The sequence below is a fragment of the Watersipora subatra genome, chromosome 3 (assembly GCF_963576615.1).
Source record: "Watersipora subatra chromosome 3, tzWatSuba1.1, whole genome shotgun sequence".
Taxonomy (NCBI): Eukaryota; Metazoa; Bryozoa; class Gymnolaemata; order Cheilostomatida; family Watersiporidae; genus Watersipora; species Watersipora subatra.
In genome coordinates, this window is record NC_088710.1 from 24,838,574 (window position 1) to 24,866,552 (window position 27,979).

Genomic DNA, 27,979 nt, shown 5'->3' on the forward strand with positions numbered 1-27,979 from the left:
ATGGCTTCAGCCGGATTTCCGTACTCGCCAATGACCTTTGCCATTTCAGTGACTTTGAGTTATTGCGCTTTTTGAGCTCATTTGTAAATGTGCAGTATTAAATTGCTTATCTACCTTTTAAAAAATAGTAAAATTATTTTGCAGGCTGAATTTAGATAATAATAGGTTTTAAAACACACATCTCTATCATTCTAAATCAAACTAGACATCCCTAACTTTGATTGGGCGGAGGTTGTTATGCCGATCGTGTTGTTTTCAAGACCAATATTAAAACACTGTAAAAAACCCTTCATTACTCTGAAAGTTAGTGGACCAATCTTTATTTTGAGTACAAATTTGGAATCGGCATGTTTGATTTACCTACAAATTATGATAAAGGTTATACGTGTTAGTTATCGTTTAAGAAAAAGTTATGTTTTGTTTAGACTATTACAGGAACCAAGGCAATTTCTTGTATGCTTCGGTCTAATTTTGTTTGGAAAATTAATCAATATTCAGTTATTTTAATGTATTCAGTAAGGTAATGGATTCAGTTATTTTTCATTGCCTCAAAATAAGTAAGCACCTGATTGTGAGGAGTTTTTAGGGGAGTAATTCTTGTGCAAAATATTTTTTGCATGAGTGATCTTTAGCTTTACAATAATGAGAGCTGTGTCTGTCACCTCGCTAAAGACTTTAGGAAGAAGTTTTGCCCCGCACTAGAATGAAATCTGAATATTTGGATTCTAGCTAAGCATGATTCCATCTGTACCATTCAACCACCTCTCCATATTTAAGAATAATTGTAGAAATCGTTTTTACACATGACAAGCTCTAACGGTACAAGGGGCTGCCAGTGTACTAGTATTAATATATTTCTAAGACATAACTTTGTTTCATGGTTCACATGCTAATATAATTCAGCTTTCTTTAGTGCTCAAACACAGTGAACCAGTAAAGCACAATGTCTAAAACCTTTGATAGTTTAGCATCTTGTAGACATTTGTAGCACATTTATATGATATTTCAAATAAAAAGTTGATGGTTATGAAGTGATGGGTTGAAAAAAGATTCTTACTGTATAGCTGTGTATCACTGCTGTGCTTATAGCAAATTTGTATATTTCAGCAAAATTAATAAAATTAAGGATATGAACATATCACAACAGAAAATTCTGTTTAATATAATTTATTTGCAGGATTGACTATCTGAAATCGCTGAGAAAACTGAATCTCTCTAGTAATCCGATTGAAGGGCTCTCTGAGTCTATCACTGCATTGAGTTCACTAGAAGAGCTGAACTTGTCAAGGTGCAAGATAAGCCAACTCCCAGAGAGGTAAATATACCCATAGCATATGGACTCCTTCTATGAACAACTTTTACTACTTATTAATGAGCAGCCATGATAAAGTTGCTGGTGATTAAATATTGAATATTATAAGTGGTTACTTTACCCTAAAACTATGGTAAAATAGAATTAAAGTGTAGTAATTATCAACAACTCTTATAAAATTTTATTATTTTTCTCACGAGCACCTTTCTTAATATAGCATATTAGATTATTACTATTATTAATATAAAGTATTAGTATTGTTATTGCTGTATTATTCAAATTATTTAAACCTTGAGTCGTCTTCACCAATTTTAACCTGCACTGAGTTTCCGTAAAAGCCACTGTTATTGGTTAAAGATGGACTTCTCTAAACTGATCAAACTATAACTGGCAGCCACAAAAAAAATGCTAAATTTGCTTACGAAGATTTAATTCTTGTTGTTTAATAATATTAAATATATTAATGCTCACCATAAAACTTTCTGATAGCAGCCGACCAAAATTTTTTTACTTTCCTACAGCAGTGATCAACCTTTTTCTAAATTTCTGACGGCAATATTTAATCTCCTTCCATACCTATCACATAGCTGAGTTCTTCAAACATACTAAAGACAGAGTTAATAAAGATACATACTAAGATAACTGTGAGTAGCCTAAAATTGACTTTTCATTTTTTTTAACTTTTAATTATCAATCTTCAGTTTGATAAACTATTTTTGTTAAATTTAATTTATATGTAATATTTAAAAATACGATTAAATCAATACTTTCTTTACACTGTTTACGTATAACAATGCCAACATTGGCCTTGTAGTACAAGTATTTTGTGTGAAAGTGTACCAAAGGCACTAGCTGATATTTTTTGTTTTATCAACTGAAGATGCAAATGCACTGACATAACTTTGAAGCTGTTTGGTTTTTAATATCATCTGTAATTTATCTACTTATGAACAATCGTAATGAGACATAAATCAGTTTTAATGTAAGATTTTATCGAAATCGTGTTCTCTGTCTATCATTACTTTATTTTTGTACTAGTTTTAATCTAGTTTTAGTTATAATTTACTTTCTATTAGTGCTTGCTGCTGTAGCTAAAGTCGTTTAAATTAGCATGTCTTTAAAAAACCATAGTTCAGCTCGTAACATTGTATTGTTTTGTGCCCCAAAAGTAATATTAGTAAATTAGCTTAATGATTATTTCAACTTACAAACAATGTGTTTTTTCAAAAATTTAAACTGTCACACTTGCTGAGTTTTAAAATTAGGAACTACCATGAAATACTATTTTAGATAAATTGTCTATCATAGAGACATATTAATAAAGGAGAAAGACTGGTGGCATGCAGGTTTTTGCTATAACTTAAAATAATAAAAATAGAGCAAGATACCAATTCATGGGATAGAAAAAATCTGAACAAAATCTGGCATGAAAAAATTTAATGAAAATATCTCAACAATTGCAAAAAAATTTAAGAAAATCAACATGTTAGACCAGTGGTTCCCAACTGGTGGTCCATGGACCCCCAGGGGTCCACAGGAACTTTTGAGGGGGTTCACAGACTGGTGTCAGTATTGGTTTTTCTAGCAAGATATCTACAGCTATCTCTGTCATATTGGTTGGATCAATGATATAAAACCCTAAAAGGATAGGTGACGGCTGTCATATGGGCGGGGTTTAATGATCAAAATCTGTTGGGATTGTGCTGACCTGGGTTTCGGGGCTAATTCAATTCCCGCGGCGTGGTCGCATTGTCTTGTTAGATTTTTGGGTTTAGACTTTTATCACTTATGTGTGTCAATCGCTAGATAGTACCTGATTTCCACTTAATGGTACAAAATAACAGAACCTGTAACCAGCAAACACGTAATTCTCCCTCTCCCTCTTCAGTTTCGGCAATATACTAAGATCCACGGAAAATCAAACATTTCAACTTACTTAATTTTACCAATTTTCAGATTGGTAGGGGTCTACCCGAAATCACCCAAACAATGACCTTTTTTCCCTAGTTTTTAATTAACATTTTTCCACTCATAATATAAAATGGCAAAGTCTTATGTCGTTGTCCCATTTTTTGACCTGGCCAATAAGATGGAACAGCGGCAAAGCTGTGCAGTGTAGTTTTCATACTCAAAATCTGTATGTAAAACCAAATTTTGGTCATTTCTCAATGGCGACTATTAATATCATGAATGCTTGTTAATGGCAGCTGACTGATCATAATTGTGACAATATCTGACAACTATAATATTTATTTGACAACAAAATGAAACCAGCATGATGAAACCATGAAACCAGCAAAAAAAGATGTTTATGAAAATGAAACTATTGAAGAATTTTTGCATTCTACATGTATGATTCATTCATATCCACAGACAGCCAAACACGCCCTTTAAACTCTGCTCCCATTTGTGTATACATACTTATGCGAGTCCGCTTTCTCTTCCATGATTCTTCTCAAATCGAAACGACGAAACCGACTGGGACTTGAAGACGACATGCGATGCGCTTTGTCAACCATTTCCCCAAAGATTGAGAATTTGGTGAAAAAAACAAGAAGTACAATCTAAACCTTTAACAAACTGACTACTGAAAATTAACAGTCAAAGCAATTTAGTATAGCATTGCATTATATAAGTAAATAAATAGAAACATTTAAAATCTATTGACTCTTATATTATTCTAATTTACAATGTACGCCAATTTACAATGCATTGTTATAAACACCATATATTATGATGTTTATAAAGGGGTCCATGACTTTTAGATAATGAGCTCAGGGGGTCCATGGCTCTAAAGTAGTTGGGAACCATTTTGTTAGACCAAAACTAATCGAAGAAACCTAAGCTGTGTATCAGAACAAACAAGTTTCACTCGCAGCGTAGAATGTAATTAATGGTTCTCAGTTGAATGTTCTTAAAAGCTAAATATGTGTTACTCTCATTTATCCTTGCTATTGATGCTTTATTACATTTATATGTTTCAGCTTTCTATATCTCTCGGTATTATTTTCTATTCTTTTATTTATTTTATATGTATGTGGTGATCAATATAGCAGTCAGTAATAATCCTTTGATAACATAGTTACACGCATTATTGAATTTACTCATCGATAGTTTTATATCACTCTTTCTCTTGCAATAACCTGTTATGACAATAACTGGTTATGGTTAAGGCTACATTACTGACTTTCACGCAACTCTTTTGTTTGTCGTCACTTGCCATCTCTGTGTCTTTTTATTTTAACTTTGCATTATGCAAAGCTATAACTTGGTCTGGGTGTCAATTCTATTTCTTTCATGGGATCATGAATAAGCTGTAATAGTGTAATGGTCCTTGTAGTCGTTCATGACCCATCCTGTGGTTATCTCTCAGCCATCTTAGGCGATTGTCTATGAAGATTGTCTCAGTAGATATGAAGCCAAACCAATTTAAGATTTTTGTGTTCATGACCTTAGTTTTCAAGATGAAATTTATTATGCGGTGTAGTTGTCTCACCATCATTGTGTGCAGTCTCTTCAATTGCGATTGGTACACTCTTTGGTTTTCAGATCTATATAATAGTGCCTTTAAGACCACAGCTCTGTATATCTTACACTTGGCTTGAGTGCGTGTATGATTGTTCCTTTCAAAATAGTTCTAAAGATTTCTAAAGTAGCAACTGACAGTTATAATTTTTCTAAGTTGCTTATAAGGTTTTGAAATTTGGGTGCGACATTACTCATGTATCTGAAATCTGTACAGGTAGTGAGAAGCTTGCTTACCATCAGGATATCTACATGATCTGGTAATATATGTAGAAAATTTACAGGTTGATACATACATTTTGTTTTTTGGTGTTTATTGTTGTAGTAATGAAGCTGTCTGTTCACTTACAAATGTGCTAGAGAGTTAATAGGCATAGGAAGTAGTGGAAGAAATGGCCAAATTCATTAGAACTACAATTTAATGAACATTTCTATATGAACACTGAAACATCTAAATGCATTTTTGACATTTGTAAACTTAATTTGTAGCATTTTTCTGAGAAATGACTGGTATTAAAGGTGGATCACATGAAAGTTAGTCGGTTGCGAATGAGTTAATAGATATTTTGTATTTAGTGCCTCATAGACTTATTAGCTTGTAACCTACCAGTAGCTAATAACTTTTAGTTATTAGCTCTATGTTATTAAACTCTGTAGTTATTAAACTGAAGTTTTTGCTTCAAGGTTAGATGCTAGACTGTTTTCCATGACCTTTATTGGGCAAATTTATTATTAGAGATACCCTTCCTGCAAGAAAATTAATTTCAAAACATTGCTTGTCATGTTTTTCACTAACTATTTTTGTCATAACTCCAAAACTATGTGCTTGATTTTGGTGATTTTTAAATTAAATTTTTTCAGAAAGAACTGTCTGCAAAATGATACGCATATTGACTTACTTTTATTATTATAAATTCATTTTTTGTTTAATAAAGATCTTTTAGGAAAAATAGCTATTTTTTACGTTCACTGTGTTTTTCATGACTAAACAACCTTTTTTGGTTCTTTGTGAACTAATCATTCAGTAATTAGCAAAAAACTATATACAAAATAACATAATGATGAAAATGATTGGATAGAATAATTGATAATTCCCCTTATTTGAGTTGATGTGATGATATTTCAATGTCAGAGTTATAATAACTACAACCAGAAGAAATTTCCAAAGCATAAATCCAATTTTCAGTCTTTGACTTCATCTCACAACCTTGGCCACAATTCTCTTCAGTAGTGGTATATAAAATAAACAGCGTCTAGAGAAGTTATTGTTTAAAAATTTGTCAAACTATCAAGGATTTTAAGTTTTTTGTCAAAACCCTGAAAATAACCTGATTAATATAAATAACAAGTATAAAGGTTTGAATTGTGCTTGACAGGCAAGTCTTCTGTTTTGAGTCCGTCTTAAGATTTGATGTATATGAGCGATGGAATCTAAATAAACACTGATGTATCTGAATCTGAGGAATCTTGCTCTGCCTATAATTTCTTGTCTTTTCCAAAACTTGGAAATTAAAGTTATTGAGATAAGTCAATAGTCTATTAGTCTAATATGATTTGCGTAGAGCAATTTTTGCGTGGCTGCATGATATTTTCTGAATACAAAGAACTTATTTTTAAAACAATGCTATCTTAAACAAAATAGTTATCACTCGATTCACAGAAGAGTGCAGCATACAGTTGACATAAAAAGCGCTACATGTATGTCCAACAATAAGTTAAAGCAGAACATTTTAAATAGTTAAAGTAAAAGTTAAGCTCCATTTTAAATGCTGTCATTTTACAATCAGAACTTGTTGAGATTCTTTTCTAACTAACAATCGTAAAGCATTACTAGAGAGTTTAAGCATAGTTTTTGCTCACCTTCTTCTGAGCACCTTCAGCCATTAATATAATGAAGAATTAATATGGTGTAGCTATAACACAACTAATAACACTCTTGAGCACCTTCAGCCATTAATATAATGAAGAATTAATATGGTGTAGCTATAACACAACTAATAACATTCTTGAGCACCTTCAGCCATTAATATAATGAAGAATTAATATGGTGTAGCTATAACACAACTAATAACACTCTTGAGCACCTTCAGCCATTAATATAATGAAGAATTAATATGGTGTAGCTATAACACAACTAATAACAGTCTTGAGCACCTTCAGCCATTAATATAATGAAGAATTAATATGGTGTAACTATAACACAACTAATAACATTCTTGAGCACCGTCAGCCATTAATATAATGGAGAATTAGTATGGTGTAGCTATAACACAACTAATAACATTCTTGAGCACCTTCAGCCATTAATATAATGAAGAATTAATATGGTGTAGTTATAACGCAACTAATGACATTCTTGAGCACCTTCAGCCATTGATATAATGAAGAATTAATATGGTGTAACTATAACACAACTAATAACATTCTTGAGCAGCTTCAGCCATTAATATAATGAAAAAATTTGCAATAATTTTGTTATATTTAATCATAATAATGCATTAAAGTTTAAAATAAAGCTTTGCTTGGTTGAATATAAGGTAATATGCTGCTTTTTATGTTAGTGACGCTGCCTCTGGATGTATCAACAACATTTAACAAAATTTGTTTGTAATTCAAAAATCAGTTAAAAAAACTATATTTTAGATATCACAGTCTTCAGATGCTGAGAGATTTGAACTTGGCTTTCAACAACATTCAGTCTCTCCCACTCTGGATTTACAAGCTAGAAAAGCTAGAGGAGCTAGATCTGAGGAGAAACACAAGGCTGGAAAAAATAGAGAGTGCAGTCTTAGAGATGAAGAGTCTTGTTCGTCTTGACTGTGAAAGGTGTAAAAACTTGAAGGAACCTCCATACAGTGTATGTATACAAGGAATAAAAGCTATTAGAAAGTTTTTTGTTGATCTTGCCGCCGACAAGCCAGTAAAGTTGGTAGAAGTGCCAGTAGCTGTTATTGGAAACACACTGTCTGGCAAAACAAGCTTATTTAGAACATTGAAAACTGGCAAACGTGTGCTGACACACCGTGATAGAAGCTCCGAACAAGATGAGACAACCAGAGTATTTCAAGTAGAAGAGTTGCCTCTTGAGGCCACCAAAATCAAGCTCTTTGATTATGGTGGTAATCGAGTTTATCATCTCGCATACCAAATTCTCAGCAAGGAGGGGTGTGTACCATTGATAGTAGTAGATTTGGCAGATTTTGCAAAAAATGTGCAAAATAATGGAAAGGAAGAAGCATGTAGATTGGTATGTTTTGATTGGCTATCTCATCTCTATCTGGCTTGTCCAAAGCTCGGCCCACCAATTCTTGTTCTCACTCACACAGATGAGCTGACAAGTGCTCAGAGGAGTCAAGCACGGGGAGACCTTCTCACCGAAGCTGAGTCAATACGAGGGAAATTGCTAGAAGAAGAAAGGCAACTTGAAACTCTCTTTCCAAAGATGTTGACCGTGGTTGAGCATCTGTCTAACATGAACCTACCATTGTTTGATGAAGGAGAGATTTTTGAGTTTGGAGACGATCTAAAAGAGACATCTAACATAGAACTTCTTAAAAAGAAGCTCAATGAAAGATGTAAAGAGCATATTGTGGAACTACCCAAACTATGGAATTCTGTGGAGCGTTTCATTCAACAGTTCTCTGAACAGCCATATGTGGAAGTTTCAACAGTGCTCGAGAACTTTCCAAATGCTGATCCACTGATTATCCTGCGCTACATGCACAATGCTGGTCGGGTGTTTTTCTTTGAAAAGATTGAAAGCCTCTCATCTTTCATTCTTCACAGGTTCAGTGAAATCACTTCCATGATAAATCTGCTTTTCCATCATTCTTCACAAGAACAGTGGGACAATCATCTTTCCAAGTTTAAAGTTTTCCCTCATCACGGTAGAGAAATTGGCAAGTTTGAATACAAACACCTTGTACAACGACTGTTGTACGATGGTGTCTTGGCAGAAGCTCTTCTGAAAAACCTTCTCAAGGATTCGGCATTCCCATTTGCTGTATCAAGGGAGCTTTTACGCTCTTTTTTGATGATTCATGGTCCAATTGAAGAGTCGCCAAATGCTGAATACTTAGTCCCAGCATTGGCTTTAAAATCTCCAGGAGTCTTGTTTAAGACCAAAAATAAACTTCAACTAAGATTAGACATCCTTCTTGGAGGTTTGTCTATACCAGAGTATGTTCATCAGCAAATGTCAGTCACAGTTCTCAATCTTCTCCAAAACCATTGTCATGAAACTTCTGCTCTGAAGAATGGGGTCAACATTGTGCATGGAGACAGCGTCACAAGTGTGGTGCATCATTTGCAGAAAAGACTAGTTGAGGTGAATGTTTCGACCTCTACTGAAGAGCTTAGCGAGTCGTGGAAGTGCCTGATTCGTGTAACAGAAGCCATCATTTGTCAATTGTTTCAGTCATGGAAAGCTTGTCGTGTAACTATTCGTACCTACTGCTCCCATTGCTTCTTCATCGGCAGTCAAGAACCTGACATTCAGGACAATCCTCCTTGGCTTTACTTCCAGTACAAACCAGATGAAGGGAAACCTGAGGTCAAGGTTACGGATTATTCCGGAATAAAACCAGTCATTTGCAAAAAACGTTCCTCAGCTCCAGTTAAAGTGCCAACGCCTTTGAGGTTTCCATGTAAGTCATTTGTATATCTTAAGTTCCCGCAATTATCCATGATTTCAGTTAAGTCACATTTAATAAACAAATAGTCTTTTTACTTTGTATTTGGTACTCTGGTTATTGACAGACAGACACTATTACTCAAGGGAGTTGATAAAAGGTAGTTTCTGCAAAAGAACAAACTAACTTTTTTCTGAATTCAGACAGAAAAGACTATTAATAAACTTTCAATTTCAAATTTTAGGCTTTCACCTCACTGACAATGAGATCAAAAAGCTGAAGGAGTTTCTTTCCAAACTGGAGCACTGCCAAGCCAATTTTGAACAAGGTGAGCACTTGCATAGGCAACATATATATATATTTAAAACACTTCACTCATCTACATGTTTTATAAATTTACAAACACTAATTAAGCACTTTAGAGAAATTAACAAATTGAATCATTTATTAACAAATTATTTGTCATAGTGATTTCATCAGCGTATTATCAAGGTAGTTGAATATGCTTTGCTCGAAATGCTACTCATCACAATATTTAATGAGGCAGAATTTTAACTTTAGCTCAGAGTGATGATGAAGGAGTGCCTCCTGTAGAAATATCAACAGGAGATGATGAGAGTGATGTATCTGATAGTGAAGAAAGTTATTGTGACGAGACTTCCTCCCCCTTGATCAGCATGAGGCTGGTTCCTGTTCGAGAGAAAAAAATTAAAGATCTCTACACAAACAAGGACAAGGTATTTATCTAAAGTAAAAAAGACATTGTAAGATATTGGCAACTGCATGGGGGGTTTTCCAGAAGCTAAATTTTCCCGCAAATTACATGGCCCAATTTTATTATTGTTATATTATGCCCAAGTAACTTGAATGATCACAAATCAAGCTTGTTGTTGATGTCAATGTTGTTGGATTGATAGAGAATCAGATTACTTTATTAACGCTTCAACACTCAGCTCATTTCTTCCAACAATATACAAACTATTATGAACTTTGTCTAGCTCTACAAGATAAGAAAACTTGTTTGTTTTTATGGAAAAAAATAACACTCCGTAGTACCCTTATATTCAACAACAATCTTGGTTTGACACGTAGTTGTTTATCGTCTTGTAATTAGGACCTCATTCTACAACTATAGCTAAGCTTTTGTAAAGTTTGGTCAAAGCCTATGGACACCATTTCATGTGAAGCAATATTAAATTATTCATTATATTCCTAAATTATTAATATTAATAATTAATAATTAATTATTAATATTGTATTCCTAAAGTACCTCTTTATTACATTTCTTTTTTAATACTTAATTGGTATTTAGGTATATCAGATGAGTAAGAAAATAAGAGGAAGAGCCCTTATTTTAAACATCAAAACATTCCAGCAAAGCACAAGGCATGACACAAGGCATGGCTCTGATATAGACTATGCTAACTTGGAGAAGCTGTTGAAAGATCTAAAAGTTGATGTCGTCAAAACCCAAACAGAACTTACCGACTTGAGCTTTGAGGTAGTAGATAATTCTGACTAAATATCAATATCTGAACAATCATCTATTGTCAATCATTTGATAAGTTTCTGTACTAGCTGTTGTCTCACACAAACCTTAAGTTTTTATATAAACAGTTCAACTGCTAAATAAACACGCAATAGATGCTTTAACTTTTCACCTTTTGACAGTTTTAGTATAACTGTATTACTACATCTCTGTTATGACTGCAAGTGCATTCAACAACATGTGATGAGTAGTTTCAACCAGGAGTTTCTTAGGAAAATTGTCCTGTTCAATCATCTGCAATAGAGTTTGATACTTCTTACCGGAATCTAAATATACATCCCCTTCATTACAGGATCGGTTACAATGTGGTGTCTCTGTGCCAATTTGAGTATTTTTTGATTAAAAGGTTTTGTAATTTCATAAATAAAATGAAGAAGCTAATAAATATTTTCATTCACGATTATCTTTATTCAAAAATGTTTTACAGAAGATACTGAAAGAGATACAAGAGGAAACAAGCAGGGAAGAACACTACAGACTTGGAATGTTTGTACTTGTCATCATGAGCCATGGAGCTGATGCAGACATGCTATTAGACCACCATGCGAAATATTTCTCATTGGTAGCTATCAGAGACAGCTTGTCTCCAAGGAGATTTCCTGCAATGGCTGGTAAACCTAAGCTCATCATTGTCCAGGCGTGCTCTGGAGGTGAGGAAATAAGATGTAATTTCTTCCAACATATACAATATTACACCTAGTTTCTTAGGACTTTACCAACATTTCACAGATGACTACAAATTAAATGCTTTACCAACTTTTAGGGTTACTATTTTTTAAATTTTTTGATTTTGTTCTGACAAAATTTGATATATTTATTTGACAGTGGTAATGTTATTACATCATTTAATAGAATGTTTTACAAATGGTCTCATTCCATTTAAAACTTTCTGTGCTAGCTTGTGTCAAATTGTACTTATACACAGCGCAAAAAAAACAAGGTATACAAGGTAAAAAAGGTCAACTGGTAGTTTAGTAATTATATAATTGGTTCCTATCTACTGAAACAATCATATGTTTAGATTCACTATCATGAGAGATGTAGTGTAAGTTTGAGTTTAATGATTATTTCTTGAGTGTAAATTCATTGAGTGTGTAATTACTCAAGTTATTGATAGGCTTATCCAGGCATAAGTAGACAACTCCTAATCACAACTATCCGGTGTTTATAAAATACTAGCTGCATTACCCGCCTACAGTAACAGATTCACTGGCAGCATAAGGTTTATTGAGAGTTGGCTTTCATACGGTAAAACAACTCCAAATATGCAGTTACATCTCCCTCTCTCCATCTCTCCCTCTCTCCTTTTCTCCCTCTTTCCCCTCTCTCCATCTCTCCCCTCTCTCTCTCCCCTCCCTCTCTCCCCTCTCTCTCTCCCCCTCCCTCTTCTCCCTCTCCCCCTCTCTCTCCCTCTTTTTCTCCCTCTTTCTCTCCCTCTCTCTCTCCCCCCTCTCCTCCTCGCTCTCCCTCTCTCTCCCCTTCTCTCCCTCTCTCCCCCCCTCTCTCTCCCTCTCTCTCCCCCCTCTTCTCCTCCTCGCTCTCTACCTTTCTTTCCCCTTCTTTCCCTCTCTCTCCCCCTCTCCCTCTCTCCCCCCTCTCTCCCTTTCTCCCCCTCTCTCTCCCTTTCTCTCTCTCTCCCTTAGTTCAACGCAACACTTGCGGATAGACAACATTTTTGGTTTTTCTGTCGGGCGTATGAAGAAACAGTTTTTGGCGTGTGCCTACTTTTGAGCAGGCGACGTATAGCTGGTCATGGCTGATGCAGGGTGACAGTAAGTCGATAGCAGCTGCTCTCTTTCTTTTCACAATAGCGTATCGCAACCCTCGGAGTACTCGTGAAAGTTCTGTAATAGTAAGTTACAGTAGGCCTACTCGTAGCTGGAAAAAAATTAGTAACTCGGCTGCTGAAGGAAATGAACATGACCCACTATCACGAACAGCGGCAAATCCAACGTTATTAAGTAGTGGAGATGTGGCAATTCATATACAATACAACATCGTATAAGAAACACTTACCTTTTTGATGTGGAAATTTAGTAGGTGAGAAATGCATTTTTCCAGTGGCTCCAAGAAACAAACGTTTACGTGACTTTCTCGGTACACGTTGGCAGTAAATATTAATTGCATGTAAATAACTACTCGTTAATTTATTTTATTTAATACATAGTACATTTGTATAGCTGTATAGACACCTTTGTATAGGCCGCAGAACTCAGGAAAGAGCTTTTTAACACGGCAGAAAAATTGCTGTTTAGAAAGCGTGCTAACCGGGGATTTCGGTTAATGCGCCCGAGAGGTGAAAGAAAAACAACAGAATCGCCACACCTTTATATAAGCCGCTTGGCTTAAATCGTCAGAGAAAAGTAGCGGCTCATAGTCCATATTACGAATTTACGATATTTAGTATTCATATTAGTTCGGTTGGCTTCGTTCGACCGAATGGAAAAAGAAAGAGCGCTCTATAATTTATTTACTGTTACTACACATATTAATTCAGTTCGCTTCGTACGACCGAAATTCGTACAACGATAAAAGGAAAGACCGCTCTATAAGGCGGACAGACAGACAACGATTGCCGTTTATATAGTAGATGTAATTTACTACTCATTAATCTATTTAAAGAGTAGTAAATTTTATTTAATTCCCTACTAATATTTACTACTAATTTAATTTTACTACTTACTCATATTAATCAAGTTTGCTTCGTACGATCGAATCGAAAAAAAGACCGCTATATAATTTATTTATACTGCTCATATTTGGGAGTTATCGGTGACCCAATATATCGAGAAGACAACTCCTACTATTAGCATATCAGTATTTATCGTCCATCCCTACGATGAATAGCAGGTTACGTATTATAATAGAGGCGTGTACTAACTGGAGATTCCCGTTAATGCGCCCTAGCGGTGAGAAAAACCACAGAATAGACACGCCGCCCTTATATAAAAGTAGCGGCTAATAGTCCGAAAAGTACGGTACTCTATAAAGCGGACAGACAGATACACAGATAGACAACGATTGCCATTTATATAGTAGATTCTGCTCTCATTTTAGCAATGGGATTATCGATGTAAATTTTTCAGTGGAAAAGGCGAGACTTGTTCCATTATAGCTGGAGTCTACAGTTAATAAGTGTTAGTAAATGTGGAGCATGTCAACCTCTGTAGTGCGTTATTTTAATTCGAGTCTAAAAACTCTAACTAGGTGTAATATGTACTTTTTGTGTACTCATGAGTCGCTCTACATGTCTGGATAGACTAGAGTTTGTAAGCATTATATTTGGTTTATTTCCAGTACAAGCCAAAGCCTATCAACTGAATGTAATGTGCACAGTTTGTGAATCATCCGTTATCACAAGAGCAAACAACTCTAAACCGCAGCCCCACCAATTTTTTATGTTCAAAATGCAAAATGCCCAACAATGATACTATTTTACTTAATTTCAGTGACATAGCGCAGCTTGCAGTAGCTTGCATGCCAATATTTAGCTAATTGTTTAAATATTTTAGGTTAAGTCATGCGTCATGCAGCCATCTACCACAAGTTTGAATTTGGCTGTTTAGTTGTTTAAATTTTGAATCAAGATAAGTTTTGTGAAAATTTGCAGAAATCCATGAATTTGTTTATACCGATCAAAACAAAAACGTGAGTTCAATAATTTTCTTTTTGTTTTGAAAATATCGTTAAAACTTGATGGAACGAGTTAATATATTTTGAGCCTACCAGGAAAAATTTTAAAAAAAATTCTTTATCATCAGCCTCTAGCAATGCAAGTGAACTTGGAATTTTTGAGAAACTTTGCAGCTACAAATATTTCGTTGAACATTTTTAGCTGTAAATATAAAACAACTAGCTTTGGTTTCTACATTTCAGTGATCAGCTGAATTCTGTTGAGAAGGAGATAAATGTATATTCATATGTTTTTTGACTAATATCACATGGTTCTTACTAAAGTCTGTTGCTGCTGTCGTATAATCATTATCATTGAAAAGGTCTTGCTACACACAGACAAACATGCATATTAGAGGTAGCCATGGCCTTTGTGGTGAGTCATACGTTATTCATGTGTACTCTCACAACCAATATGTTGATCTTCATCAGTAAATATTGAACTAGCACACCTGTGATTAGCTGAAAGAGCTTACTATATGAATATCGGTACTCTGTTTTATATCATGCAAATAAAAACATTTTATAATGTGGTATAGTTTATAAAATGTTTTAAATTGTTTTATAGATACTTTCGTGTAATATAATTTTTAGTAGCTAAATATATGTATGTAAACCTATTTTTACAGTTGAACTTCTGTCTTTGACTTAGTCTGACTGTTAAAGTAGTTGTTTGTCTTCATCATTAATATATGGTACTGTTTTAGCAAAGATTTAACTGCATGAGTTTCCTGGATACTCGCTTTTTCTTTCCTAAGTTATTGATGATCCATGTTTTACTACAAATGTCTATACGTAACTCAACAATAGTGGAAAAAATCATCGTAGATATCATTTTCGTAGTTGGTCAATCCTTCATACATGTGATACATTGTTTTGTAACATAGTTGCATGACTCCTCCGCTAATAATTGTGCAATGAGTCAGTGATATATTTCATCTTTGTTTGTCTATCCAAAACATAACTAATAACTGATGTAATATTTAGGAAAAAGGAGTGTGCTAACCTTTGGGTCTTTATTAATAATTTAGGTTTTAAAATGATGCAATGACGGCTTACGTCAAATGTAAGTAAGTTGTATTTGATTCGTGTAAAAATTGCTAAAATTGTGTTTGAAGTATTTTAAATAGTTAAGTTTAATTGAATATAACTTACCTTGGAAAGGTTGTCTGCAGAATATGGCTAACTGTTGCACCTTTATGATAAGTTTTCTCTGTAGACTATGAGCACATACAGCAGGTGCCTTACTCGTTTATATTTTAAAAGCCAGGCTTTTAATAAGGTTTACAACTTGATGACCTCACATATCACTTCACTAATTATTCTTAAAAGCTAGATTTTAGTTATTCAGTAAGTGCTTTTGAACAGCTATAACATGTTTTACCATTAGTTTGTATGTGATAACTGACTACTAACTGTTGATTATGAGGAAGTCAACTAATCATCAGAAAGCAGTTTGATGTCTTCCACTGTTCAAGTTTCACTAAGTGTTTATTCCATTCATAAAAAAGTTAAGATGAACAAATAACCAGATACTGAATATTTAATTGAGCACATTTTATGTTTGCTGTTTCTCATTATATTTAAAGCCATATGAATTATAGCATATATTTTGAATGCATGCAAATAATGCGATTTTCAGCCTAGAATATTTTCATTACGCTTTGAACTGAGAGTGGCATTTTTAAGATACTTTACATTATGACACTTGTATATTTTGATGAGTTAGATTACAATCGCCTACTGTGTGTTTCAGATCGGTTTGATTACGGTGACTTGCAAGAAATTCCTGATTCCGAGATCAGTCGAACTCCTACAACTGTGAAGTTATGTGTTGAACAGCAGTCATCTTCCTCCACTCCACCAGTGCCTGTTGCCAAAGGAACCGCAGGACTTCCTTCCTTTGTACCTTTTTCTGATTATGATCAGCCTCCCCGTTCAGCTCGTCCTACTGTACTCAACGTAGATGACTTTTTCATCATGAAGTCTAGCTGTGAATGTGAGTACCAAACCATATATCCAATACAAATCACCTGATAATTATACTATAATAACTGACAAAAAAAAGCTTGGCTCATATCATAGGTAACAGAGATACAATAATTTTCAACCAAAACAAAGGACATTCAGTAAAGTGACTTTATGTTAAACATCAAAAATATTGTACCCATTTATTTATCAAGCTGATACTTTTATTTGGAGCTTCCTTGCATTTTTAGGACACCCCTAATACAATCACCTATGATGGAGTTTTAATATACACTCTTTTTTAACATTTATCTACTACTCTAGCTGCCAATGCAGCATGCTATCATAAAACTTTGCTAAAAAGTATCAATGCCAAATAACTTTATCCTAATAAGTTAATAACTATCAAAAACAACTGTGCCTTACATATGACGACCATGATGACATGCCATATAAGGGTGCTGATAGTGTTTATTTAACCTACTATGCGTTGCAGCATACAGATCAATCAGATCCACAACTCATGGATCTTGGTTTATTCGACTGTTAGTTGCTACCTTCTACAAACACGCTTGCCACAGAGATATTGAGAGTTTATTCAAAATTGTAAGTATACTTCATGAGCTGAATGCCCAGTTGTGCATGAGTAATACAAAATGTTTTTGACCAAATAGTTTAATTTAATAAACATATAAAACATTAACCCCTAGCTTTTAAATGAAAGTGAGTGTTTATTTCTCTCTGTGCTACGAGTTTGAATACGTTTATTTCGTATATACACATATTTGTAGCATTTTGTGGAAGTCTTGGAACCTGTTTTTCTTCTAGTAGGCTGACAGTCCAATGCTATAGTAAATATTGGCTCATGTAATATGTTTGTCCACAATTATTCCTTAGTATGGAATTCCTGCCATGTGACGTGTTTGTTTACATGCCTGTCTGCATAAGTCGTCTCTAAGTGTTGGTTCGAGTTCAATTGTAGTGTGATGCGATATTTTTGTTTCTAACGCTAGCTAGCACTACAAGCATACATATTTTAATGCTAAAGTTGGTCACACAAACGATCAACAAACCAAATAATGAACACTTAACTTTGTATAGATTACTGCATCCTTACATAAAGTTACTGATATATCTGTGCGCATCAGAAAGTGGAGAATAAAAAGACCTCATTTTTATAATTAATTTATGAGACAAATTTCTGTAAATATTTTACAGCCTCCATAAACGCTGTACTTGTTTTGTTCAATTATAAATAAAATGGTTCGACACAAAACTAAGAATGTGGTCAAGTTTATTGTTTCTACGCTTTATCATTTGGTGAAAGCCACATATATTTGCTATGCTGCTGTGTATTTGTACATTCCAGCTCAATGAGCCAACTGTAAACGCTGTCAAGGTTTCATTTGAAGTACTCTAAAAAGTTTAAGTAAAATATGATTAACTATGATATTGAAAACTATATGACTTAGTCATACATATCTATATGTATTCTGATAAAACATCTGGGTTTACCTTACTGTGATAATCTTGAGATCAAAGCAATTAAGAGTGGTTGTCTTAGCACTTATATTTTTTATGTCACAACATAATAGTTTTACTAAAAGAGAGCCATTTTCCATAGAGTTTTCCCACGACCAAACACGAGCCAAGCGAGTGTTTGGGAGCTTTATGTCGAATGCATATGTGCACACAACTCCTAAAAAGTATCGACCAACGACCATACCCAAATCCTTTTACCAAAATCCAATAAAAAATTACTATTTTTCTGTCGAGTCGTTTAAGTATAATAATGATACAAAACACATCTACACTTATTTAAATATGTTACCAAGTCTTTGAAAACTGTCGACAATATCCTAAGACTTACTCATCTGATCGGATTATACATAACTAGAAAGATTAATGTGGCCTAAAATCGCCATTAAAATCTGACAAGCCTCTTTAATCAAAGTTAGGACCGGCCAACAAAATGACCATAAAGCCGTGCGACAGATAGTAGAACGATAAAGCCACGCACATTTTATGAGAAAAATGTGCACATTTCACCAGTCTATTGCTGAAATTACTGCTGGGATATCGTTTGTTGCCCTCTCTCGGAAGAGTAAAGTTCATATTGGTAAAAGCTCATTTCCTGTTACAACGGTAAAATATTGAGAATAGTAACTTTAAGATCTTGCGTGAAAAGTCTATCGGTTGTAGTGGCTGTTGTAGATAAATTGCTGTGCCCCGGGAGAGAACTGGGTAACTGTAGAGCGCACAAATAAATAGTCCTGACATCCAACTTCCTCCAGCTCTCTTCTTTTCTCCAGCCTATGTGTTCCTAAGCCTATGCTCTGAGGGATTTGCTGCTACTGCTGATAGCCATGCCCATTGGCATTTTTAGTCTGGTTGCTGAGGGAACCGAGCTGATAGGTATTTTTTGCTGAGTGATTTTATGTGCCTCTCATTTTGAGCTAAATGGCAGGGTCACCAAAGTACTCGCGAGTTAGACGGCTTTTCTGTGACATCACTCTTCTGTTTTTTTTAGACTAACCTCGAGCTATTTCCTAAACTAAGAGGTGATGAAAGCCTTTTTTGCTTTGCCGATTCCACCTTAGTTTCAAACTAAGTCTATGCCTCCCGGCTTTAGTTCCTTTGATGTTCGGCCTTCTTTGAGGCTCAGTAGTGGCACATACTTGTCTGAAGTCTTTCAGGCAAGAACTCTTCAGTCGGCTCTCGTTCTGCACCGAAACTAGTTAAGCCCAACACTTTCTCAGGCAAGTGTGATTTGACCATGGTTTTATGATCTTGTACGATCCCACAAATTTAGCCTGTAGTTTGTAGTGGTCTCTCTTTTTCTTCTCTTGTTCAAGTTCCAAACCCAGTCTCTTAGTGCATATAGCAGATGTTCCTTGTGGTCTTCCCATTGGATGGCCACCTGCTATTCGCGAAGGGTTGAATGCACCTCCTTCATACTTTTCAGCATCTCCACCCCATATTCATGCATAGGTCGGGCCTAGGTGGGTGCTGAGCTGACATCTAGCTGGTCAGATAATCGCAATACCCGTCTGAGCATCGGGAGGTTAGCCATCTCTCCACTGACAATGACAATTAGTCTCGTTGACCCTAGTCATGCTGCCTTGCCGTTACAATATAAGATGATAGTAAGGTCATGAACTATCTACTATTAGCCCAGAAGATCAGCCACCATTTGTAATTAATATATGTAAAACACTCATAACATAGAAAATGAAGAATCATCAGTCAACATTGTCCATGATGTACCAAAATATAGCTAGTATGCCAGTGAATGAATGTGAAAATAATTTTTAGCCAAGAAAATAACAAAATAAGCTTTACATAAAAAATTAAATTACTGAGTTGTTACTCCCAAACTTATATTTTGTTTTTATGCAAGCTATGGTCCTTTCAATTCTCAGTTGTTAAAGGTTATGGTAATAAAGCCGAAAATTGTGCCTATATCTTATGGAAATACAATAGTTATACCAATTAGAAGTGCATAGGGCATTATTCCTGCTGTTTACTTGATGATAGTCAAATTTTTACACATTCAGTTATAATAGTTTTCAATAGTTGAATTTATAAGTTGAGTATAATCAAGGCAACTCTGTACTAGACCAAACAGAAACTGACTCTTTGAGATAGTTGCAGAAATGCTGACAATAATTAACCATACACTTATGCACAACTAATGCAGGAGCCATTAATATAGACTCTCTATATAACAGTCAATAGCAGACAATGTATAGACCAGCACAGCTCTGGCAAGAGCAGCAAATGCAAACTCTCTCTAGCACATATGATAACGGACTATGTATTATAAATGATGCCTATCATCGTATCTGAAATCTAAAAACAACATACTCTGTTTGAATAACTCAATGTATATTTTCTTCACTTGTTAAATGTGGATACCTGTAGACAAAAACAGATGCAAACAATATCTGTCTTCTTGCATAGGGTTGGGTGTCTTTAAATATTATAAAAAAATTATCTTTATGCAATATTAGTGGGTGGTCCGGTTATAGGATCTGCAGGTTATTACCATATATTTCACTATTTGAAGAGTTATCTTTCTACTCAAACTTTGGTAAGAGCCAACTGAACTAAGGTCAGAAGTTACCGGGCCCCTGTACTCCAGGTCCTCAGCTGTGATGCACTGGGTAGCTCTGGCAGCATCTTTCCTGTCCTAAAGGTCCTGGTTTAGCTGATTAGCTCATTTGCTTTTCCTTTTGCCTTAGGAATAGCTGAACAGCCTTCGCCTTGCTAATTCAAATAGTGTGTTAGATGTTGGTCAGTTTTTTGGAAGTCACACGGCTAATGGGCTTCAAAGGGAAGTTTGTTACATATTTTCTGAAATTTGTCAAACTTTGATGTAGGCTTTGAAAGGTAATCTGGCCTACTAGGCTGGATTTTTTAGATCTTCCAAAGTCGATCTTGGGTAGCAAGAATAGGGCTGCACAGAGTTATTTTAGTTTATGAATACCATCCTTGATTGGCCAAAAATTGACTCAGTTCTGGCTTATCAACCAGACATACAACACAGTCACGCTTTTCCAAAAGTTAGCATCTTGATGTCTCTGTACTTGGTCTCGTGAATCATTCTAGCAGAAACACAGTCATATAAAGGTCATAAAGTGTTGCATCACATGATGCGGGCCCACCTATAACTAGTAGTAAACTGGCAGATTCTGTGAAAACCCTTTTGATATTGCAGGTTCTCGGTCCAACTTTGGCTATGCAGGAGACAAATATCTGACTGACCGTAGCCTTTGTTTCTCCTGTTTGTTTGGTGTAGCAAGTAGTATAGCCATATGGAGCACAAGCTATGCTCCATTTTTTTCTTATCTGGTGCTGCGTGCAGTATTTATATGTTGCATGCCTCAAAAAGATTATTTTTCACTTTTAAGGCAGGATTCTCCACTGGTGGTTCCTCAAGCCAATCGAGGTCATTGTGTAACTCGAGTGGAGTTATTACTTTGGGATCGCTTGTTTGGTTAAATATTTTCTAAAGGCTTAACCTCTCAATACCACAAATTTAGACTGTTGAGCATGTGCTGTTACAGCTGACACTTTTAAAACCGCCTCAGTGTGCTCTCATAAATATTTTTCTAACTGTTTGGTATATACGGAAGAGTTTTTCATAGGAGCGTCCAACTGACTGAGCAGTTTTTGGTAGGACCTTTAAAAGGCAATATTCATTTTTGTATGAAATGAGTTATGTATAGTAGATCAAAGGTTTGTAGTGTTGGAGGCTTCACGACGAAATGAAGTAATAACTATAGTTGAGCTTTCTTCTCTCTCTCAGATTTGTAGTGTATCAATCTGCTATAAGCTGTTGATCTTCGACCACCGAGCACGTCCAGCCATAATAACTATCTGGTTTCAGAGTTGTTTTGGCCGGTTCTGGATTGTGTCAGACTGGCTCGAGTAGCTTTTTGGACTCGATCAGGTTTAGAGATCTTTTTGCCAAAATAGTTGGCAGTTTTTAAGCCTCATCCCCTTTTTCCTTTTCTTGTTTGCATAGTTGAGTGGCAGCACTTTAAGCTGAGGAAATAACCAGATCATTTCAAGGTTTCTCTAAATTTTCTTAGTGGAATGGCCTTGCTTTTTTCGTACTGGGCCCTTCTTAGCTCCAATGTATTTGGATCAGGACTCAGTTGTTCTGGGCAGGCTTGATATTGCAGGATACAGCTTTCGCTCTACGTGAAGGACTGTTTGTGCCGCTTCACACAGTGAATGTGAATAGGCCATGCTTTCAAACTTTGATATTGCCTAACAAAGCAAGCTTGAAACTTGGAGTTGTTCTATTCCTCAGTTTTTATAACAACCAAACCCACTTGCGGGTAGTGTGAAGTGGTAGTTCCTTTTGGTATTTCTGTTAGATTTTTAACTGACCCTTCAGGTGAGCAACATGCACAGCCTATAGCCTCTTCTGGTTTGGCTTGCTTGTTTTAGCAGTACTCGCTGACTAAAAAAACTCAGTAGGTGGGGAATAGTTTTCCAGCTAGTCCAGCAAGCTCATTGCTCCGCAAGGCATTAGCATGTTTATAATAAAGATATAGCATATAATGTAATAAAAAAGTCTGCATTGCTGCGGTGGAATGCTGTGATCCGAGCTGAAATGACCAACCCCACGGTCAGTGGCATCACCAAACTAAGCATTCCTGCTGTCGGAGATGGATCAATCACCAATAAACCGGCTTGGACAACCTAGTGATAATTAAAGAGACCAAGTGATAAATAAAGAAAAGGGGATGGAGCCTAGCGAGAAACAATCATGTTAACAAAGGAGAATGCCATAATTTTAGCAGAACAAGGACAGGCTCTCTTTATAATTGTCATTTGTATGCACACATTTGAATTTATGTATTTATATATATCTGCGATAAAATGTATATCCTCTGGTGATTACCCACTCGGTGTGTTTATTTATTAATTTAGTGTTTTTTTGGGTGTAAAGGATTAGGCAGTTTCCTTCACTATGATGGCAGCTTTGGAATCAAGCATTTTGGACCCCTTGCAGGCCATGCGCCGAAGACAGCATCACCTTCCCATGGAAGTTGGCGAGTTTCTTCCAGTAGTCTATGGATGGCCAAAGAATCGGCCAGCTAGTCGATGCCCTTGAATGACCAGCAACGGCACCCTGAGCATATGCCTAGTCCATCAGTTCAAGTCACTTCAGTTCTCAGGATTTGGAAAAGTCCTGTATTGCATCAGTCGGTTCCAATAAGAAGCTGACACTGGTGCCTGGATGAAGGAGACCGAGAGGCCTCCTCCGTGTGAAATCTTCTCATCTAGGCTATTTTTCATCCTCTTTTTCATCAGTTTCTTTGTCAACATCTCCGAAACACCCTGAAAAAGGCAGAAGACTGCGGACAATCCAACCGTGTAAGAGCCGTCTTTGACGGGCCCCAAATCCAGTTCGGCCATTTTGCCAGGCAGGCTTGTAATATGCTGGGCACCTTGAGGTGGACCGCTACAACCTTCCTGCAGGAGCATGCCTAACAGGTATAAAGATTAGTCTGGGTGGCGTACAGAAAGTGTCATGATCTCCACAGGGTTGACATGAATTTTCTGCTGCTTAGTCTAGCATGCCGCCCTGTAGAGACATCTCCTAGTTGCGTCCATGGTCACCTGATAAAGGCTCTGCATGCCAAGACAGAGTTTCTTAGAATCAAACCAAAGGGCAAAGTGGCAGTCTTTGTGTGGACCATTGAGAAAGCTCTTGAGCAAGCAGCGGTGATCCAGGATCATGCAGTCATTCAGTTGGCCCAGGTCATACAATTGCTGACACAGCAACTGCAGCAGCAACTGAAAAGAAGCCGGCTTCAAGAAAAGAATGATAAAACCTCTGTGATATTAAGGCTGCGTGCTCCCTAGGCATTTGCACCAGCATTGCACCAAATATGGGTACATCGGGAAAATAGTCCTAAGCCATGATGGTAATGTCAACTACAATTGCACTAAGGCCCCAAAGGCGTATTCTTTGGCAAAATAAAATTAATCAGCGCTGCATCAAGGACCTTTCATTATGGATGGCTCAACCAGGTCCCTACTGAAAAAATCCAGCTAGGAAGGCGACAGCCTGAAAGCACTGGCGTCAAAATGGAGAGCCAAGAAAGAAGAGGTCTGCCCCTGCTATTGCTAGCAACTGAAGAGACTATGGCCATAACTCTCTGAAATGATTGCCGCGCTATAGAGGAACCAAAGCCTGGACTCTTGAAGGACCAACCACGTATGCCAGGATGCCGATTTGAACAAAATTGAGCCGAATCTGGCTGCCCAGCCAAGAACACACTCACGAGCCAGGTGGAAAGAAACCGACAGGTACAATACTGGAAACCTGCTTTTCTGGCCAGCTCAACATGTCTAGAGTTGCTCGCTACAAGTGATCAAATTCTTCAAAAGTCAGCTCCAAGAATGTTGGTTCTCGGACCATGCCCGGGACTAAAAGATACAATGATGGAGTAGTACACTGTTGGAAGCCTGCTTTAAATTTGGAAGGACTGGTTTTTAGTTACTCATGCCGGTGAGACTCTGCAGGCACCCCAAATGATTGCTTTGGCATTTTCAAGATTGCCTGGATCAGAGACACATGCCTGGCTTAGCCATAGTGGTTCCAATTAAATCTGGGCACAGGCACTTAGCTGGGTCCACTTCGGCAGCTAAAGTGTCTCTGATAATTTAAAGGGAGCTGCCCATTCAGTTTCTACTTGACACCGTGTGTATGAAAAACTTGTCAAGTGCTCGACAAGCTATCCTAGCTACAAGTGATTTGTTGAAAAAAAACCACAGCCACAGAATCATGGCCGATGGGACCAGGACTGCATTTTTGCGGGGTAATACGGCTGCCCATAGAGCTCCGGAGTATAAAGGCTGAAGAGGTATTTTTTGTGAGCCACATCAGTGGGGATGCTATCTTAAGAACGCCGTTTTTGGTGGTTGGCAAGTGCGCTACAAAGTGAGTTCTAGCAACTTATGGTCTCCATGAGCTGTCGTCTGCCTTGCACTGTAGGGACAGACATGACAGATGCCGCTCAGTACGGTCAGGGTGATGCATGACGTGGTTGCACCCGCCATGACCAATATGATTGTTTCATGTAGAGTGATGACCAGGAGTTATTCCCCATTGGTAGGGATTGAGGGTTGCCTTATAAGCCGCCGCAGGCTACAAGCTTAAACTGGCCTTGGCCAAATAGCAGCACAGTAGCGCGGTGCCTCAACCTCAACATGTTGCTTAAATTTGGCGCGTACAAGGGTAGAGGACCGCCATGTTGATGACAAACCATGTCTCTCCGGTTTGGGAGCAGCACCACCGAAAGTTGGTAAACCAATAAAAGAAGTGCTAGCACACTAGGCAGATCGCGATGTGGTTGCCCAACATAACTGCAGGGTGCTGAGACAGCCCAAGTGACTGGCGCTGTTGCTGACACCTTACCAATTCATACTCACTACTTTTGATGAAGATATGGGCTAGACTTCCGGAGCGAATCATTCAATTCCGTCGAAGTAAGGAAATGTCTTATCCTACAACCACCTCAGCGACTGGGTCCAGAGAAAAAGACTGAGGCTCAATTTAAAGTCTAACGATTGCTTGACAAGTGATTTATTGAGTCAGCTGTTAATATATGTAGCTCATCAGTAGTAATCGTTCGAAAAAAGGATGGCAAGTGGCGTTTCTTTATAGATTACCAGCAGCTAAATGCCATCACCGAGCAGGGCACCTACCCCTTTTCCTGCAACAATGACAGTCTCAATGCATTGGCAGCAAGTACTTTAGCACACTAGACCTTTTCAATGGCTATTGGCAAGTATCCTTAGATGCCGATTTGCTCAAAAGAAGTCAGCATTTGCTACTCGTTCTGGCTACTGGAAATGGAGGGTCTTGCAGTTTGGTCTCATGTCGGCACCAACCACCTTCCAGAAGTTGATGGAGCGTGTACTGCGTGTCTTGCATTGGAAAATGATGCTGCTCTACCTAGATGAAATTGTACTCACCGCCACCAACTTTGACACCCATTTGCTATGATTGGAGAAGGCGCTCAAAAAAGGAGCCCGCCCATAGCTATAGCCCTTTAGATAGTTAGAGTTGTCATTTGTGTGCACACACATTTGGATTCGTGTATTTATCCATATTTGTGATAAAATTTTTGTTCTCTACTGATAAAATGCTTGGTGTGTTTATTTATTTTATATTTCTTTTAGCAAGTGCTTTAGTCTCCGCTATCAGTTGAATTATATCATAATTTTATTTATTTGGTTGTTTAAATACCCCCTGGGTAATATGCTACCATTGTTTCTACCTTTACTCCCATGCCCCTCGACCTTTTTCAGGTGCACTAAAATATATTAATGAGTTGTTATTTAGCTTTAGTGGTAGAATTCATCTTCATAATTTTATGCAGTTTTTATACTCAAGTATTTTCATAGTCTTAATTTTCATAGTCTCAATTTCCCTAGATAAAACATATACATGTAGAAGACTATCACAGTACCTTAGCATAGAAGGACATATTTAGAATTGTGGTGGTGTTTGTATATAACTAAAAGTTTTGCTGTTGACACATTTGATGTTTAAAGTTTGTTTCATTACAGAATGTTGTTTAATTACCACTGAGTAACTACAACTCACTACAAATTAAAGGAGTGGTATAACCTTAAATTTTTATATTATAGCCACAAATGAGTTTCAATAATCCCTAATTCAATATTGCTATAATTTTCAGTAAACTAGTTTAGTTCAAAGCAATCATTACTGTTTTAAGGTAGACTAAGACTCTTCTTACTATATTTTCTTTTAACTGTAAACAGAGCCTAAAATGAGAATATAATTTTACACATTTATATACATAGATGTAGTTGTCAACCCTCTGTTACATAAAAACGGAGGAGACAACACTGTTCTACAAAAGTTTTCAATGCTGGTAAATTTGATTTCGGCAAAAAAGTGAACAAGTAGCAACATTCATAACAAAGAGTGCTTTGACGAGTCTCATAATTTAGTCAATCTACATGTATTTTTAAATGTTGATAATTGCTAATTCAAATAAAGTATCATTAAAAATATGTTGGAATAAAGAGGCACGTTTGCTGTTTTACATTTCAATCTTAATATCAATTCAAAATGGTGAAGTTAGCCAAGAGCTTGCTCACTCGTTTTCATCTCTTTTACTAGTGGTAATATGTTGAAATAAAATATGCTCTTTTAAAACAGTTCATACAACGTTACTGCAGCAAAAAGAATTGTAACTTGTTTAAAAATGATGCTTTTAAAGGAGACTACCATTTTGCAACTACAATTTCTTGATAATAAAATTTTAATGGTTCTTATAGGTACAGAAGAGAGTAAGAAAGGTCAGCATGAGCCAGAAAAATGACACACAAGGTGGAAATGTTCCAACATCGACTTGTACTTTTACTCACGGGAAAAAATTATACCTTTTCCCAGGTTTTCCGAGCCGGTAAATTTTTTGTCACCTCTGTGTAAGCTTCTCTGGATAGTTTGTATATATTTTGTAGACATGACAGATCAAATTAGGGTGAAGTTAGCTACTAAATTTTAAGCTACTTTAATTTGTACCTAACAAGCAAAATATTTGGCTGCACCAATAGGCAATACAGTGTTTTTGTATGGATTCTAGAATGAGCTTTACTTTTAAAATTAAACTAAGTCATGGGGCAAAGTTAAAACAAAACAGCTAAAAGAGAATGCAAAACCTTTAACCCACTACTGAGGTAATGCAGTCTCATCAGACTACACAAGACTTTAACCCACCACTGATGTAATGCAGTCTCGTCAGACTACACAAGACTTTA

General features: G+C 36.4%; 1 protein-coding gene across 1 annotated transcript; it reads left to right on the forward strand.

The window, feature by feature from the left end:
* On the forward strand, positions 1–27,979 carry LOC137390464 (malignant fibrous histiocytoma-amplified sequence 1 homolog). Its single transcript, XM_068076792.1, has 10 exons — positions 1–20; positions 1,178–1,315; positions 7,481–9,483; positions 9,713–9,796; positions 10,030–10,205; positions 10,781–10,969; positions 11,445–11,667; positions 16,446–16,688; positions 17,154–17,263; positions 27,497–27,979. The coding sequence occupies exons 1-10, from the start codon at positions 1–3 to the stop codon at positions 27,626–27,628; spliced, it is 3,318 nt and encodes a 1,105-aa protein (XP_067932893.1). The 3' UTR covers positions 27,629–27,979.